We start from the raw sequence: 14,803 nt of genomic DNA, 5'->3' as shown, positions 1-14,803 counted from the left end.
TACAAATTTTGGGGGGCGTTTTTCCCCTTTTACCTCTTGTGAAAATGAAAAGTATAGGGCAACACCAGCATGTTAGTATAAATTTTTTTATTTTTTTACACTAACATGCTGGTGTAGACCCCATCTGTTCCTTTTCATAAGGGGTAAAAGGATAAAAAGCCCCCCAAAATTTGTTAGGCAATTTCTCCCGAGTACGGCGATACCCCATATGTGACCCTATTCTGTTGCCTTGAAATATGACAGGGCTCTAAAGTGAGAGCGCCATGTGCATTTGAGGCCTGAATTAGGGACTTGCATAGGGGTGGACATAGGGGTATTCTATGCCAGTGATTCCCAAACAGGGTTCCTCCAGCTGTTGCTAAACTCCCAGCATGCTTGGACAGTCAATTGCTGTCCAGAAATGCTGGGAGTTTTTGTTTTGCAACAGCTGGAGGCTCCATCTTAGAAACACTGCCATACAATACGTTTTTCATTTTTATTGGAGAAGGGGGGTGGGGGGGGCAGTGTACGTGTGTATATGTAGTGTTTTACTCTTTATTTTATGTTAGTGTAGTGTAGTGTTTTTAGGTTACATTCACACTGGCAGCAGATTACACTGAGTCTCCCGCTAGGAGTTTGAGCTGCGGCAGAAAATTTGCCGCAGCTCAAATTTGCAGCGGGGAACTCACTGTAATCTGCCGGCAGTGTGAATGTAGCCTGTACATTCACACGGGAGGGGGGTCAAAACTACAACTCCCAGCATGCACTGACAGACCATGCATGCTGGGAGTTGTAGTTTTGCAACAGCTGGAGGCACACTGGCTGGAAAACCTTGAGTTAGGTTCTATGACCTAACTCAGTATTTTCCAACCAGTGTGCCTCCAGCTGTTGCAAAACTGCAACGCCCAGCATGTACTGATTGCGGAAGGGCATGCTGGGAGATGTAGTTATGCAATGGCTGGAGGCACGCAAGTACAACTCCCAGCATGCCAAGACAGCCTTATGCTGTTCCTGAATGCTGGGAGTTGTAGTTTTGCAAGATTTAGAGGGGTTCAAGTTGTAAATCATTTGTCCAGTGGTCTCAAAACTGTGGCCCTCCAGATGTTGCAAAACTACAACTCTCAGCATGCCCAGACAGCAAACTGCGGCATGCTGAGAGTTGTAGTTTTGCAACATCTGGAGGGCTACAGTTTGAGACCACTTAGTGATCTACAACCTGAACCCCTCTAAATATTGCAAAACTACAAGTCCCAGCATGCCCACACAGCAAACAGCTGTCTGGGCATGCTGGGAGTTGTAGTTTTGCAACATCTGGAGGGCCACGGTTTAGAGACCACTGTAAACTGTGGCCCTCCGGATGTTGCTAGGCAACAACTCACCTAGCAGGACCCGGAAGCCGCCGCACGTGGGGGATCCCCGCCTGGAGGATCGCGATCCGGGATCCAGGTAGGGACCTTCGGCGCCGACCCTCCCTGGACGGTTCCCCCGTTTTGCCCGGACACCGATAGGTGGGCAAAGCGGGGGAACCGAACTTTAACCCCCCCTCCCCCGGTCTGCTGTCGGTCGGTCGCTCGGCCGACCAATAGCAGGGATAGGAGGGGTGGCAACCCTGCCACCAAACTCCTATCCCTTTAGGGGGATCGAGGGTGTCTCGGACACCTACGATCCCTCTTATTTTCCGGGTCACCGGGTCACCAGTGACCCGTATGACCCGGAATCGCGCAGATCGCAGGTCTGAATTGATTTGCGCGCATCGCGGTCATGGGGGGGGTCTCAGGACCCCCCCTCGGCGATGTGCCGGGATGCCTGCTGTTAGATAACAGCAGTCATCCCGGCCTAATCACCGCTACCGGTGATGCGGCGCTCCCGGAACTCCGCGACGTACATGTACGTCGCCGCGCGCCAAGTGACACTTCGCAGAGCCGTACATGTACGTCGCTCGTCGTGAAGGGGTTAAGGAAGAATGTCAATAGTGGCTTTGTGCAACTGTACCTACAGGAAGTATCTTTTTCTTATTGCATGGATGCAAGCCATTTATACTCACAGAGTCGGGTGGGGGGGGGGGGATGGGCTGCTGGGGAAAAGTTGACTATTTTCCCATAGCAACAAGTCGGATTGCTTCTTTCATTTCTCAGAGGCCTTTTGAAAAATGAAAGAAGCATTCTGAATGATTTTGGGCAACTTGTCAACGTTTCCTCTACATAGATTTTGATAAGTCTTCCCCAAAGTTTCTTCAGAGCAGAACTGTACAGAAAGTTGTGACACGTCCCTTATTTTTTGCATAGTTTACCATCTCTAATTGAAGACAATGAGGCTTCTTTCTTGACAGCATCAGGCAATTTAAAACTGGTATGCCCAGCAGCAGGGGCATAGCTATAGAGGTAGCAGTCACTTCTGGGCCCTGGTGCCTAAGGGGGCCCCAAAGATCTATAAGTGAGCAGTAAAATAATTGGCATATGGCAGATTTTGCATCGGGGCCCCGAAGCTACAAGCTACGCCTCTGCCCAGCAGTTCTCTCTGCTGACTGTAGTTATCAGGGGAAATTTGAAAGGATTTTCATTCACACGTTCAGATTTCTTATGGACAGGCCAATTGTAAAGTTTGTAAATACACCAAGCACAACTTAGATAAACATGTGTAAAGTGAACAGATTTCTTACCTTCAAATCCCTGTGAACTATAAACTTCTGATGACAATACTGAACAGCAGAGACAATCTGAAGAAAAAGAAACTACTTATTATGATAATAACGATTATTATGACCAATTTTTACATATTGTAAAACTTTGTACGCCAGTGTTTTTTTTTTTTTCTAAGCAGTGTAGAGCATATAAAGGTCGACATACATTGGCATAGGTAAGAGCAACATAATGCAAACTACAATACACATAAGTAACCTATTAACCCCTTAAGGACACAGACCATTTTGGCCATGAGGACACAGAAAATTTTAATTTTCGTGTTTTCGTTCTTTTCCTCCTCGCCTTCTAAGAGCCATAATTCTTAAATTTTTTCCTCTACAGACCCATATGAGGGCTTGTTTATTGCACGACCAATAGTACTTTGTAATGACATCTTTTATTTTATCATAAAATCTACAGCGCAACCAATTATTATTTATTGTGGGAAATTAAGAAGAAACCTGCAAATTTAGCAAATTTGGGGGTTTTTGCATTTACACAGTTCACATTATGGTAAAACTGACATGTTTTCTTTATTCTGTGGGTCAGTACGATTAAAATGATACCCATCTTTTTCTATCTTTGTACTACTTTTATAACACAAACTTTTTAACAATTTTTGTATGTTTAAAATGGCCCTATTCTGACCCCTTATAATTTTTATTTTTTTTTCCCGTATACAGGGCTGTACGAGGACAAATTTTTTGCACAGTGATCTTTAGTTTTCATCAGTACCACTTTGTCACTTTTTTATTACTTTTTATTCTGGGATGTGATGTGACCGAAAATCAGCAATTTTGGACTTTGGTATTTTTTTATTCCATTCAACTTATGAGATCGTTAAAATAATATTTAAATAGATCAGACATTTATGCATGGGACAATACCAATTTTTTTTTTTAGTAGAATGGGAATAGAGGGGAATTTTATTATTTATTTGGTATTTCATATTGAGTTTTATTAAAACTTTTTTTTTTTATGCTGAGAAGACCCCATAATGTCAGCAGGAAGAAGGTAAGGAGACCTCCGTCTGCCATCTTGGTGGAGATGCCATGATCAATGTTGATCACGCCATCTGAGGGATTAGTGGCGGACATCAGCATGATCACTGAGGTCCTCCATTACCAGCAGGTCCCTGGCATTATGTCTATTATGCATGCACAGCTCCTGCAATCACTTTATAGCCATGGCAGGACCCAGGATGTACACCTATGTCCTGGTTCACTAAGTCCCAGGCGCCCAGGGCATACCTGTACAACCTGCGTCTTTTAGGAGTTAAAAAAACAAGGCCACAGTAATGTTTGAATCTGAAGGAGAGGGGTGAAGCTGCAGATTGGAGCTCAAATTTGCAACATAGGAGGATCAGACACAGGGAAGGAAGCATTTTCTGTGAAGATGTAAGCCAGCGTCACTGTGCGCCAAGATACCACATGAAAAACAAGGAGTATCGCCAGAAAAGAGGCACAGATCTGGGAATGGTAAGTACCATTGTCATCAGCATCAAACACATTACAATCCTATATATTTGTTTAGAAGGATTACTATACTGCAGCAATGTGCACAAGTAATTTTTCTTAATCTTAATATTTTAATGAATAAAGAGACATAGCTTCCTGCTCCATCTCTGTACCACCCGTCTTCACTGCACAGCCCAGTGCTGTATAATAATTTTTATGGGTCTCACAATAAAAAAAAAGGTGCTATGAAGCCGGAAAGCTGTCTCATAATGAAAAAGGATATGCAGCATGAAGTATGGGAGCTCAGAAAGCCATTCTGGTGGGGAGTTCATAATCAAAGTAATTTAAATGCAATGCAGTTATTTTTCATACAAGCTCTGGAGGTATACTTTAGGTAATTTGCATGTAATCAGCATTTTGGCACTTTCCATCAAATATACAGTGGTCCCTCAACATACGATGGTAATCCGTTCCAAATGAACCATCGTTTGTTGAAACCATCTTATGTTGAGGGATCCGTGCAATGTAAAGTATAGGAAGTTGTACTCACCTGTCCCCACCGCTCCGGACTGTCACCGCTCGTCACCGTTGCCTTGGATGTCGCCCTCCATCCCTGTTGCCACGTCCCCGACGCTCCGGTCGTCTTCTTCCCCGGGATCCTCGCTCTCAGCCGCCATCACGTCACGCACGCCGCTCCTATTGGAGGGTGTGCGCTGCGACGTGATGACGACGAGACGAGAGCGATGGAGGGGATCCCGAAGAGGAGTTCCGGAGCCCCACGGACAGGTAGGAGACCATCACCGGAGCACACGGGGCACCGTAAACGGCTATTCGGCGGCAGCTGAAGCAGTCAGCGCTGCCGGATAGCCGTTTATGCGATGGCCCCGACATACAGAAGCATCGTATGTTGATGCTACCTTCAACATGCGATGGCCTCTGAGAGGCCATCGCATGTTGAAATTATTGTATGTCGGGGCCATCGTAGGGGAGGGTCACTGTACTGTAATGCATATAACCTATAATGTTATAATGATATTCTCACCTGCCGGAACTTAGCCCGTGCTTCCTTTTCTTTCATCCTTCCATGTGCAACCAAATAATCAAAGACCTCACCTAAAGGATGAAGCAGAGCAATATAAATAAATAAATATATATATATATATCTCCCCAAACAAAAAGTGACGTAGGTATAGGGGCCCAGAGGCATCCGTTCCCACACGATCACAGCACTGAGAGCAAGGGTGGCACAACAGATGAAAAGAAACAAGGCCTGGTGTTAGGCTGGGTTCACATCACGTTTTTGCCATACTGTTTTCAATCCGTTTTTCTAAAGAAAACCGTATGGCAAAAAACGGATGGAACAGTATGGAAAAAAGTAAACCGTATGCGTTTTTAAACAGTATACTGTTTTTAAAAGTGCATACAGTTCCGTCAGTTTTTATAGAAAAAAAAACCATACTTTTTAAAAAAAATTGTCCATTTTTAATGGGAGGGGTCTTGGGTGGGGACTTTAGGATTCAAATGTATACGTTTTTCCCGTATGGAACCGTATACATGTGCGTTTCCCATTGACGTCCATGTTAAAAAAACGTATGCGGTTGCAGTACGGTTTTTAAACCGGAGACAAAATTGTGGTCAACCACGGTTTTGACTCCGGTTTAAAAACCGTACTGCAACCGCATACGTTTTTTTTTAACATGGACGTCAATGGGAAACGCACATGTATACGGTTCCATATGGGGAAAACGTATACGTTTTTACTTTGCACATGCGCATTTGAATCCTAAAGTCCCCACCCAAGACCACCTCCCATTAAAAATGAACAACATTTTCAAAAACGTATGGTTTTTTTTCTATAAAAACTGATGGAACTGTATGCACTTTTAAAAACAGTATACTGTTTAAAACGCATACGGTTTACTTTTTTCCATACTGTTCCATCCGTTTTTTTGCCATACGGTTTTCTTTAGAAAAACGGATTGAAAACAGTATGGCAAAAACGTGGTGTGAACCCAGCCTTAACTGGTGAAGCAACAGGTTTCTCTCCTCTAATCACTGCATTCCCTCAGCCTACACACTAACCGGGAGCAATGTTGAGGAAGTCCTGCCCGTCTCCTACTCAGGACTCACCAGCTTGAACATTGATATAAACGTCTACTTAGTCTGTGATGTTCTGGGACCATGTTCTGGGATACATAGCAACTTTTCTGTATGCAGGAAGTTTTCTGTTGATCACTTTGATCCAGTTATCATACCCAAAGAAACAGTGCAGAACTGCACAAGATCCTGAGGGTTGCAGTGCCGGTCAGTAAAGTGTAAAAACAGTTATATTCACCCTATTACTGAAGGTGATTTACTGCTGGGGGAAGACAATGGTGTACCCATAGGGTGGTGGGGAGACGATGTGCTCAAGCATGGTCTTGTAAGTAATAAGGATTTAGCAGTGGTTCACATGAGTAGCTTATGCTGTTTAATGTAAGTGCAGGAAAAGGCCACTTTTGCATGTGTTAAAATGTACCCGTCATTAACAAAAACTTTTTATATAATATAGATAATACCATTATATGTATAATTGTAATATACATTGATTAAAAAATTTGTATATTTTTTATGCCTGCAGCTATTGCCTGTGTGTCTCTGTGAAGAGAACAAATACAGGAAGTGTGGGTGGACAAGCAGTGCTCTGTGCAGGCTCCTGGCTTGTCAATCACCCTGCTTTGTGAGCCGGGAGCATGTCACAGAGCCTCACTGCACAGAGCCCTGCTTTTCCTCAGTGCACAGAGCCCTGCTTTTCCTCAGTGCACAGAGCCCTGCTTTTTGGAAATATTACATATACTAGGGATGTCCCGATACCGATACTGGTATCGGGGCAGATACTAGCCATTTGCATGGTATCGAGGACTCGTTTAATGTCCCCGATACCATGCCCGATTCCTGGTGCCGCTCTGCTGCCCCGTTCTCCCGTCCGCATCATGTCGTCCTATGGAGGAGCATGTGACACACGTCACTCCGCCTCCTCCCCTGCACTCAGCGTAACACTACGGAGGAAGCAGAGTGACGTGTATGTCACATGCTCCTCCATAGGACGACATGATGCGGACCTGGAGGACGGGAGAAGGGGCAGCAGAGCGGCACCAGCACCCGACCCGAGGAGGTGAGCTGCCTGCAAGCAGGGGGCTGCTACTAATGTCTAAGCGGGGGGGGGGGGGGGAGCTGCTGCTGTCTAAAGGTGGAGGGGTCCTGCTGTTGTCTAAAGGTGGGGGGGCCCTTCTGCTGTCTAAAGGGGGGCCCTGCTGCTGTCCAAAGGGGAGGCTGCTGCTGTCTAAAGGGGGGGACCCTGCTGCTGTCTAAAGGGGGGGGGCTGCTGTTTAAATGGGGGATCAATATCTAAAAGAGGGCTGTGGTCTACAGGGCAGCTGCTACTTATGTCTACAGGGGGCTGCTGTCTACAAGGGGGGCAGCTGTCTTCAAGGGGGGCTGCTACTAATGACTGCCAGGGGGCTGCTGCTAATGTCGGCAAGGTGATACTACCTAATATTAAAGACAATCTTACAGCAAAGTCACCTGCACTAACTTGAATTTATGGGTAGATAGTGCAGGTGACCTGGTTTCTACCGCTGCTCACCATGTGGTCATCGGTCTCACCACCAATGCAAATTCCCTGTTCTGCCCAATGGAGAAGAGAGAAATCTTGGCTCATACTACATCAGCCGCCTCCATTGTACACAACAAGGACCCACATATCAGCACGGTAAGCAGTGCCAGAAACCGGGTCACCCTAGTGTCAGATTCCCTTTAAAATATAAGTAAGCTGTGCCAGAAACCGGGTCACCCTGGTGTCAGATTCCCTTTAAAGTATAAGTACTCGTACTTGGTATCGACGAGTACTAGAATTAAAGTATCGGTACTCGTACTCGGTCTTAAAAAAATGGTATCGGGACCCTAACATATACCATGTCCTACACCAGAGAGGCAGCAGGAGATTAGGGAGCTAAAAAAGTTTAGGAACTGGTGTAAGAAAGAGGTTTAAGTTCATTGAGAACTGGGCTGACTTCTCTGTTGGATACAGGCTCTACAGTAAGGATGGGCTGCACCTCAATGGGGAAGAAACTACAATATAGAAAGGAAAGATAGTGTAAATAAAGAACTGGGACTTATTAATGTACTAAGTGGTGGAGGAGAGGGAGGGGTTAGAATAGTTAACAGGTATAGCCTTCATAGAGGGAAAAAAAATCGTATGCCTCAAATTTGCATGTTGACTAATGCTAAAAGCCTGACCAATAAAATTGACAAACTGGAGTTGATAATGTCTGAGGAAAATTATATCATAATGGAAATAACCGTGACATAGTTGAATGAAGCTATGTTAACATACAGGGTTATAGTCTAAGTCATGAAGATTTGGGAAAATCATAAAGGGAGAGAAGTTTGCCTTTATGTAAAGTCCATCTTGAAGGCCACACTGCGGGAGCAGTCCCAGCACTGAGATACCCATACGCCCACTTTGTATCTCAGTGCTGGGACCGCTGTGTGATTGACACACAGGTCCCAGCGCTTGCGCCCTTCAACTAATGTAACGTGCGCGCTGTGCATCATCCAGCAAGTGCTCGCTCCCGCCGCCGCCGCCGTCCTCCTCAGTGCGTCTGCGCAGGGCTAGGTGCAGGGAGCGAGCGCTTGCTGGATGACACGCAGCGGCGTGCACATTACACTAGTTGAAGGGCGCATGCGCTGGGACCTGTGTGTCAATCACACAGCAGCCCCAGCACTGAGATACAAAGTGGGCGTGTTGGTGGGCGTGGCGGAGGCGGGGCATCACATACCTTGCACCACACCTATCCGCCCATCAGTGGCTTAGATTATAAGCACTTTTTAGCGTCACAAAAGCCTGCAAATATGAGGTAAAATACTTGCTGTACACAACACCTGCACACAGTACAAAGGCTGTGTGCAGGTTATTACACTAAAATTTCATGACAGTTGTGCTTTAATATTAACCAACAGACCTGACAGAGTATTTAATGTGCAGGTAGAAGGACATCTAGGAAATCGTGATCACAATTTAATAGATTATAACTTATTCTTCAATAAAGGGAACCCTTCGAGGAGCCAAAAGAACAATGAACTTTAGTTTAATTAGCTCAGAGAAGTCCTTAAAGGGGTACTCCGCTGTTACAACACGGTAAGGGAGGCAAAAAGAAGACCCTTGAAGAGGCGCTGCGAGCATCCGGAGAATAAGTAAAAACCGAACCAGAGATGCGGGTAATGCAAAAACACTGGAAGTATTTTATTAAGCATAAAATAATAAAACAGATTACGCTTTTCGGGGGTGCCACCCCCTTCTTCAGATCAGTATGAAAACATTGTGTACAAGCATGGTATATAGGAACAACTAAACAAGCGCCCATTAAAATGGGATGGGTACCTGCCAATGACATCACATCCTGTAAAAGATACATAGTTCTAGAGCATAATTAAATCACATAAAAATGTGATCAAATATAAGAAGATAGAATAAATATCCATACATGGTTACAATGCATATAAGGTGTAACAGATTGAACATAGCAATGTAAACAAGGCCTCCTATCCGAAGCGGCATTAGGAGATGCAGGTCTGACTTAGATCGCGATCCACACTGTGAAGGGTGGTATCTATGACGCGTCGCTATGTAAGCAAACCACTGCATAGCTGTAAACAGAGCGGGGATCGCGATCTGTATAGAAAAGCTTGGTATCCAGGATGTGTCGTCAGACAGACAAGTTGCGTGTCTCGCTAGATGGTTAGGAGACGCAAACACAGGAGCGCTCCACTATATGAAAGGGGAGAAAACAGAAGCCATCAATAGAAATGATAACAGGGAGAAGTATGAATGGACGCAAAGATAATGATAAAAGTGCTTGGACTATATGCACAGTAGCGGGAACAAAAGGAGAAAAATAAAAGAGGGTGGGGGATCAGACATATATATGTCCTCAAAGGTATATCTGTGGATACAGGTCAACACGTATACATGATGTGTATATACACACAAATATCAAGCCCATTTTCACCTTAAAGGGGTACTCCGCCCCTAGACATCTTATCCCCTATCCAAAGGATAGGGGATAAGATGTCAGATCGCCGGGGTCCCACTGCTGGGGACCCCGGGGATCGCTGCTGCAGCACCCCGCTATCATTACTGTGCAGAGCGAGTTCGCTCTGCACGTAATGACGGGCAATACAGGGGCCGGAGCATAGTTATGTCACGGCTCCACCCCTCGTGACATCACGGCCCGCCCCCGTCAATACAAGTCTATGGGAGGGGGCGTGACGGTCGTCACGCCCCCTGCCATAGACTTGCATTTAGGGGACGGGCAGTGATGTCATGAGGGGCGGAGCCACGACGTCACACTGCTCCGGCCCCTGTATCGCCCGTCATTACGCACAGAGCGAACTCGCTCTGTGCAGTAATGATGGCGGGGTGCCGCAGTGGCGATCCCCGGGGTCCCCAGCAGCGGGACCGCGGCGATCTAACATCTTATCCCCTATCCTTTGGATAGGGGATAAGATGCCAGGGGTGGAGTACCCCTTTAAGGACCAGAGCATTTTTTGCACATCTGACCACTGTCACTTCAAGCATTAATAACTCTGGGATGCCTTTACTTATGAATTTGATTCCGAGAATGTTTTTTCGTGACATATTCTATGTTCAACTTTAACATAGTGGTAAATTTTCGTTGATATTTGCATCATTTTTTGGATAAAATTTCATGAAAAATTTAAAGATTTGCATTTTATTTTATTTTTTAACTTTGAAGGAAAATAGACATACCAAATAAATTATATATTGATTCACATATACAATATGTCTACTTTATGTTTGCTTCATAAAGTTGACATGTTTTTACTTTTGGAAGACATCAGAGGGCTTCAACGTTCAGTAGCAATTTTCCAATTTTTCAAAACATTTTCAAAATCAGAATTTTTCAGGTACCAGTTTAGGAATGGTCGCACACTGAGGATGTTCTTGCACTGTCGGCCACTAAATCAGCCACATAACCTGCTGGTGACCCTGCATACCTATGGAGAGAAACTCTTGACAGGCGAGATCTACTCCTGCTGCTGCCCGGCTACCTTCTGAGACTTCTGGGGGCATCCTGCGGTATCTGTGGCCGCCTTCAGCCCCGGCGCCTTCCTCTCTGCCCGCCATTATGGGACCTGCACAGGGTATGCGCTCCAGCTCCGGGGCCGTACCTCGAAGTTCATGGGCATCCCTCCTACCTGCTCCCTGCTGCTGCCGGGGATGTCAGGGACCTCTTCCCCTCTGCTACCGACTTCCTCCGCTACTCTGGCTCCCTCTGGACCTCTACCACAGCCGTCCCCGTTTAGCGCTGCCACGTGTCTCCCGGAGCCTCCATCCCTCACTGCAGTGCTGGCTGCTCACCCGCCTGCTTCCCAGCTCCAGGACCCAGCGGTGAGTGAGCCCTCTGATCCTCCCGCTGTTACAGCTGGGGATTGACTGCCCTCACAAGTGGCCTCCTCTTCTCCCTCTCCTCCTTGGGGTCCAGACGCTCCATCCTGGGCCTCACTGGCAAGGGGCCAGCTCTCCACTCTAGCCACCTGTCTCCTGCAGCTACTACCCGCCGTTCAGCCTCCCTCTCACCAGGTTCTCCGGCCCTGGGAACTGGGCTGCACTGGACATCTGACACTGAATGGGCATACCTCTCCCCCCGCTGGACCCTCTGGCTGCTCACTCCTCTGCCTTCTGCTCACCCAAGCCGCAAAGGCTCAGACAGGGCTCCGTGATGTCCTCCGGTACTTCTCGCCTGTCCCCCCAGGGACCGTCCCACCTTCATCCTGGGCCCGGGACGCCTGCTCAACCTGGGGCGGCCTCAACATCTTGGAATGCTCTCTCTGATTCTGAAATCCCCTGCTCGGGCCTCTCCATGCCCTACTCAGCTCTACCAGACCTGAGCCAGCTTCTTTACCAGATTCCCACTAAGGAGGACTTCCGGTCACTCATTGCTGAAGTGAAGATACCAGCCAGGCAGAAATTTCGGCTATGCGCCAGGATCTCCAGCATGTTTCGGATCGGGTAGAGGGCTTGGAGGATGCTCATGACACCACCAGGGCATATGTCGCTCAGCTACAATCTACAATTACCTCTCAAACTGACTTTCTTAGTGATCTACATGCCCATGCCGAGGACTTGGACAACAGGGGGAGGCGTAATAATATCAGGGTACACGGCTTACCGAAGGCTACCTGTGAGGAGGATGTCTTCATCACCTTGGAGGCCATCTTCAACCTTATCTTTGGGAAGCCAAGTCTACTGTGGGGGCTCCGCGAGATGTCATCTGCTGTGTGCACGATTTTCAAGTCAAGGAGGCCATCATGGATAAAGCTAGATCTCTGCACAATTTTGACTTTGATGGGTCACCTATCCAACTATCAGGATTTATCTTGGTTGACCCTCGGGAAGCGACGGATGCTCCAACCTCTTCTGGCGGCCCTCCGCTCCCAATATGTGCCTTACCACTGGAACTTCCCGTTTTCTCTGCATGCCCATAAAGATGGACGATCCGCTGTTTTGTGTTCCTATTCTGATCTTCAGGCCTTCTGCTCAACCCTGGAGTTGCCGGTGCCGCAGCTGATGGACTGGGACTGGTCCTATCAGGCTGCCTCCCAGAGAAAATCCTCCTCCAATGTAGTATGTGGATGGGGTCTTAGGTGGGGTCCCGCTCTTATTCTGTAATATCTATGCCCCTAACGTCTCAAATCCCATTCTTGTGCAGGGTCCTGGCTAGGCTCCACAAATATCCCTCCTCTGCCTGGTTGTTAGGGGGGATCATCATGCCTGCATGCTTTCTGCCTCCTCTCTTGAACCTCCTGGTCTGACCACTGCACTATTCTCTTTTCATTCTCTTCTTCCCCTTCCTCTCTTCGATCCTGCCACTGGCGGCTAAATGATTCCCTCCTTAAATCATTGCCTTCCCGGGAGTCGATACAGAGGTGTCTCACTGAGTATTTTGCCACCAATGAGGGTGAAGTCTCTTCTCAGGCTGTCCTCTGGGATGCTCACAAGTCTGTGGTGCTGGGACACTGTATTGCTCTGGGTACGAGACTCAAGCGTCACGCCGACTCGCTCCCGGGAACTCCGTACGGAGATTGCTCGTCTGGAAGCTCTATTGCTATCTGCTCCTTCTCTGACAACACTGCGGCGCTTGGTGGCTGCTCGGGCACAGTTAGGTGACCTGGCTCTTCATAGGGTCGAATGGCAATTGTTGTTTGCCAAGCAACGTTTTTATGAAAAAGGTAATAAAGCACACACTATGTTGGCCAGGCGCCTGCATGACCGAGCGGTGGGTCAATCCCCCACTGCTTTGAAAGACTCTTCTGGGGTCCTCCATTATCATCTTGCTGATATTTCTCGCCTCTTTTTGACTATTATACAAATCTTTACTCCCTTCCTTCTCAGCTTCTGTCTGACCCGGCGTCCTCGACTCTTACATTATCTCTCCAGTTGCGGCCTACCTGTCTTGTCGGGGGCCGATCGGGAAGTTCTCAATGCACCTATCACCGGGGAGGAAATCTTAGAGGTTCTCAAATCCCTGCCTGCTGGTCGCTCCCCAGGCCCTGACATATTTACGTACCTATACTATAAGACTTTTTCTTCTACTCTTGTACCCAATCTTGTCCCTCTTTTCAATTCTTTCATGGAGGGGGAGGTGATCCCATAGTCCTTTTTGCACTCCCTGATAACCTTGATACCTAAACTTGGTAAGGATCTGCATGATTGCTCCAGTTATTAACCTATTGCCCTTCTTAACTCGGACCTGAAATTGTTTTCTAAGGTGTTGGCAGTTAGACTCTGTTCCTCCCATCTCTTATCCATAAGGATCAGGTTGGGTTTATCCCCTGCTGCCAAGGCGATGACAACACCAGGAGGGTAGTAGATCTCGTTGACTTGGTCAATCAGAGGTCCGAGCAGGCTCTACTACTTAGCTTGGATGCCGAAAAGGCATTTGATAGACTGGGGTGGCCTTTTCTTTTTGCCACTCTTCAGAAATTTGGTATCATGGGCAATTTCTTAACTGCTCTGCGGGGTCTCTACTCCTCCCCTACTGCTTCTCTTAAGCGTCCTCATGCTCCTACTTTCTCTCTGCTGAATGGCCCTCGTCAGGGCTGTCCGCTGTCCCCCTTGGTTTTTGCCCTATGCATTAAGTCTTTAGCCGCCATGATTAGGAGGGACATCATTGGCATTTCCTTACAGGGAGTACAGGGAGTTTAAGATTTGCTTGTTTGCTGATGATGTTCTTCTCACCCTCTCCCGTCCTTTACTCTCTTTCCCTAATCTATATACGGTTCTCAATGACTATGGTGTGGTTTGTGCCTATAAGGTGAATCTCTCTAAATCAGAAGCACTCCCTCTTAATCTTCCTACATCTCTTTCCACTCTCTTGCGCTCCAACTATTCCTTTAAATGGTCTTCTGCTCTTAAATAATTGTATTCTTCTATTCTTCTCTTTACTCCACCAACTAACTTCCGCTTTATTGGGAACTTCAAGCCCTTCTGGAGAGGTGGCGTATGCATTACATCTCCTTTTTTGGGCGTATTGCGGCGGTGAAAATTACGATCCTTCCGAAACTCCTCTATTTTTTAGACACATTACCGACTCGTGTACCTCTGTCTGCTCTCCGTTCTTT

General features: G+C 46.9%; 1 protein-coding gene across 12 annotated transcripts in view; it reads right to left on the bottom strand.

The window, feature by feature from the left end:
* The window catches only part of MARK2 (microtubule affinity regulating kinase 2), a 729,699-nt gene that overhangs the window by 252,026 nt on the left and 462,870 nt on the right, over positions 1 to 14,803 (bottom strand). For all 12 annotated transcript variants that reach the window (XM_056527186.1, XM_056527185.1, XM_056527187.1 and 9 more), the window contains 2 exons: positions 5,160 to 5,230; positions 2,639 to 2,695 (listed from right to left, as the gene is read on the bottom strand). In XM_056527186.1, the coding sequence (XP_056383161.1) occupies positions 2,639 to 2,695; positions 5,160 to 5,230 (128 nt within the window). The remainder of the gene's footprint in view (positions 1 to 2,638; positions 2,696 to 5,159; positions 5,231 to 14,803) is intronic.

This window comes from Hyla sarda, chromosome 6, assembly GCF_029499605.1.
Source record: "Hyla sarda isolate aHylSar1 chromosome 6, aHylSar1.hap1, whole genome shotgun sequence".
Classification (NCBI taxonomy): domain Eukaryota; kingdom Metazoa; phylum Chordata; class Amphibia; order Anura; family Hylidae; genus Hyla; species Hyla sarda.
This window is presented reverse-complemented; position numbering and strand designations above follow the sequence as displayed.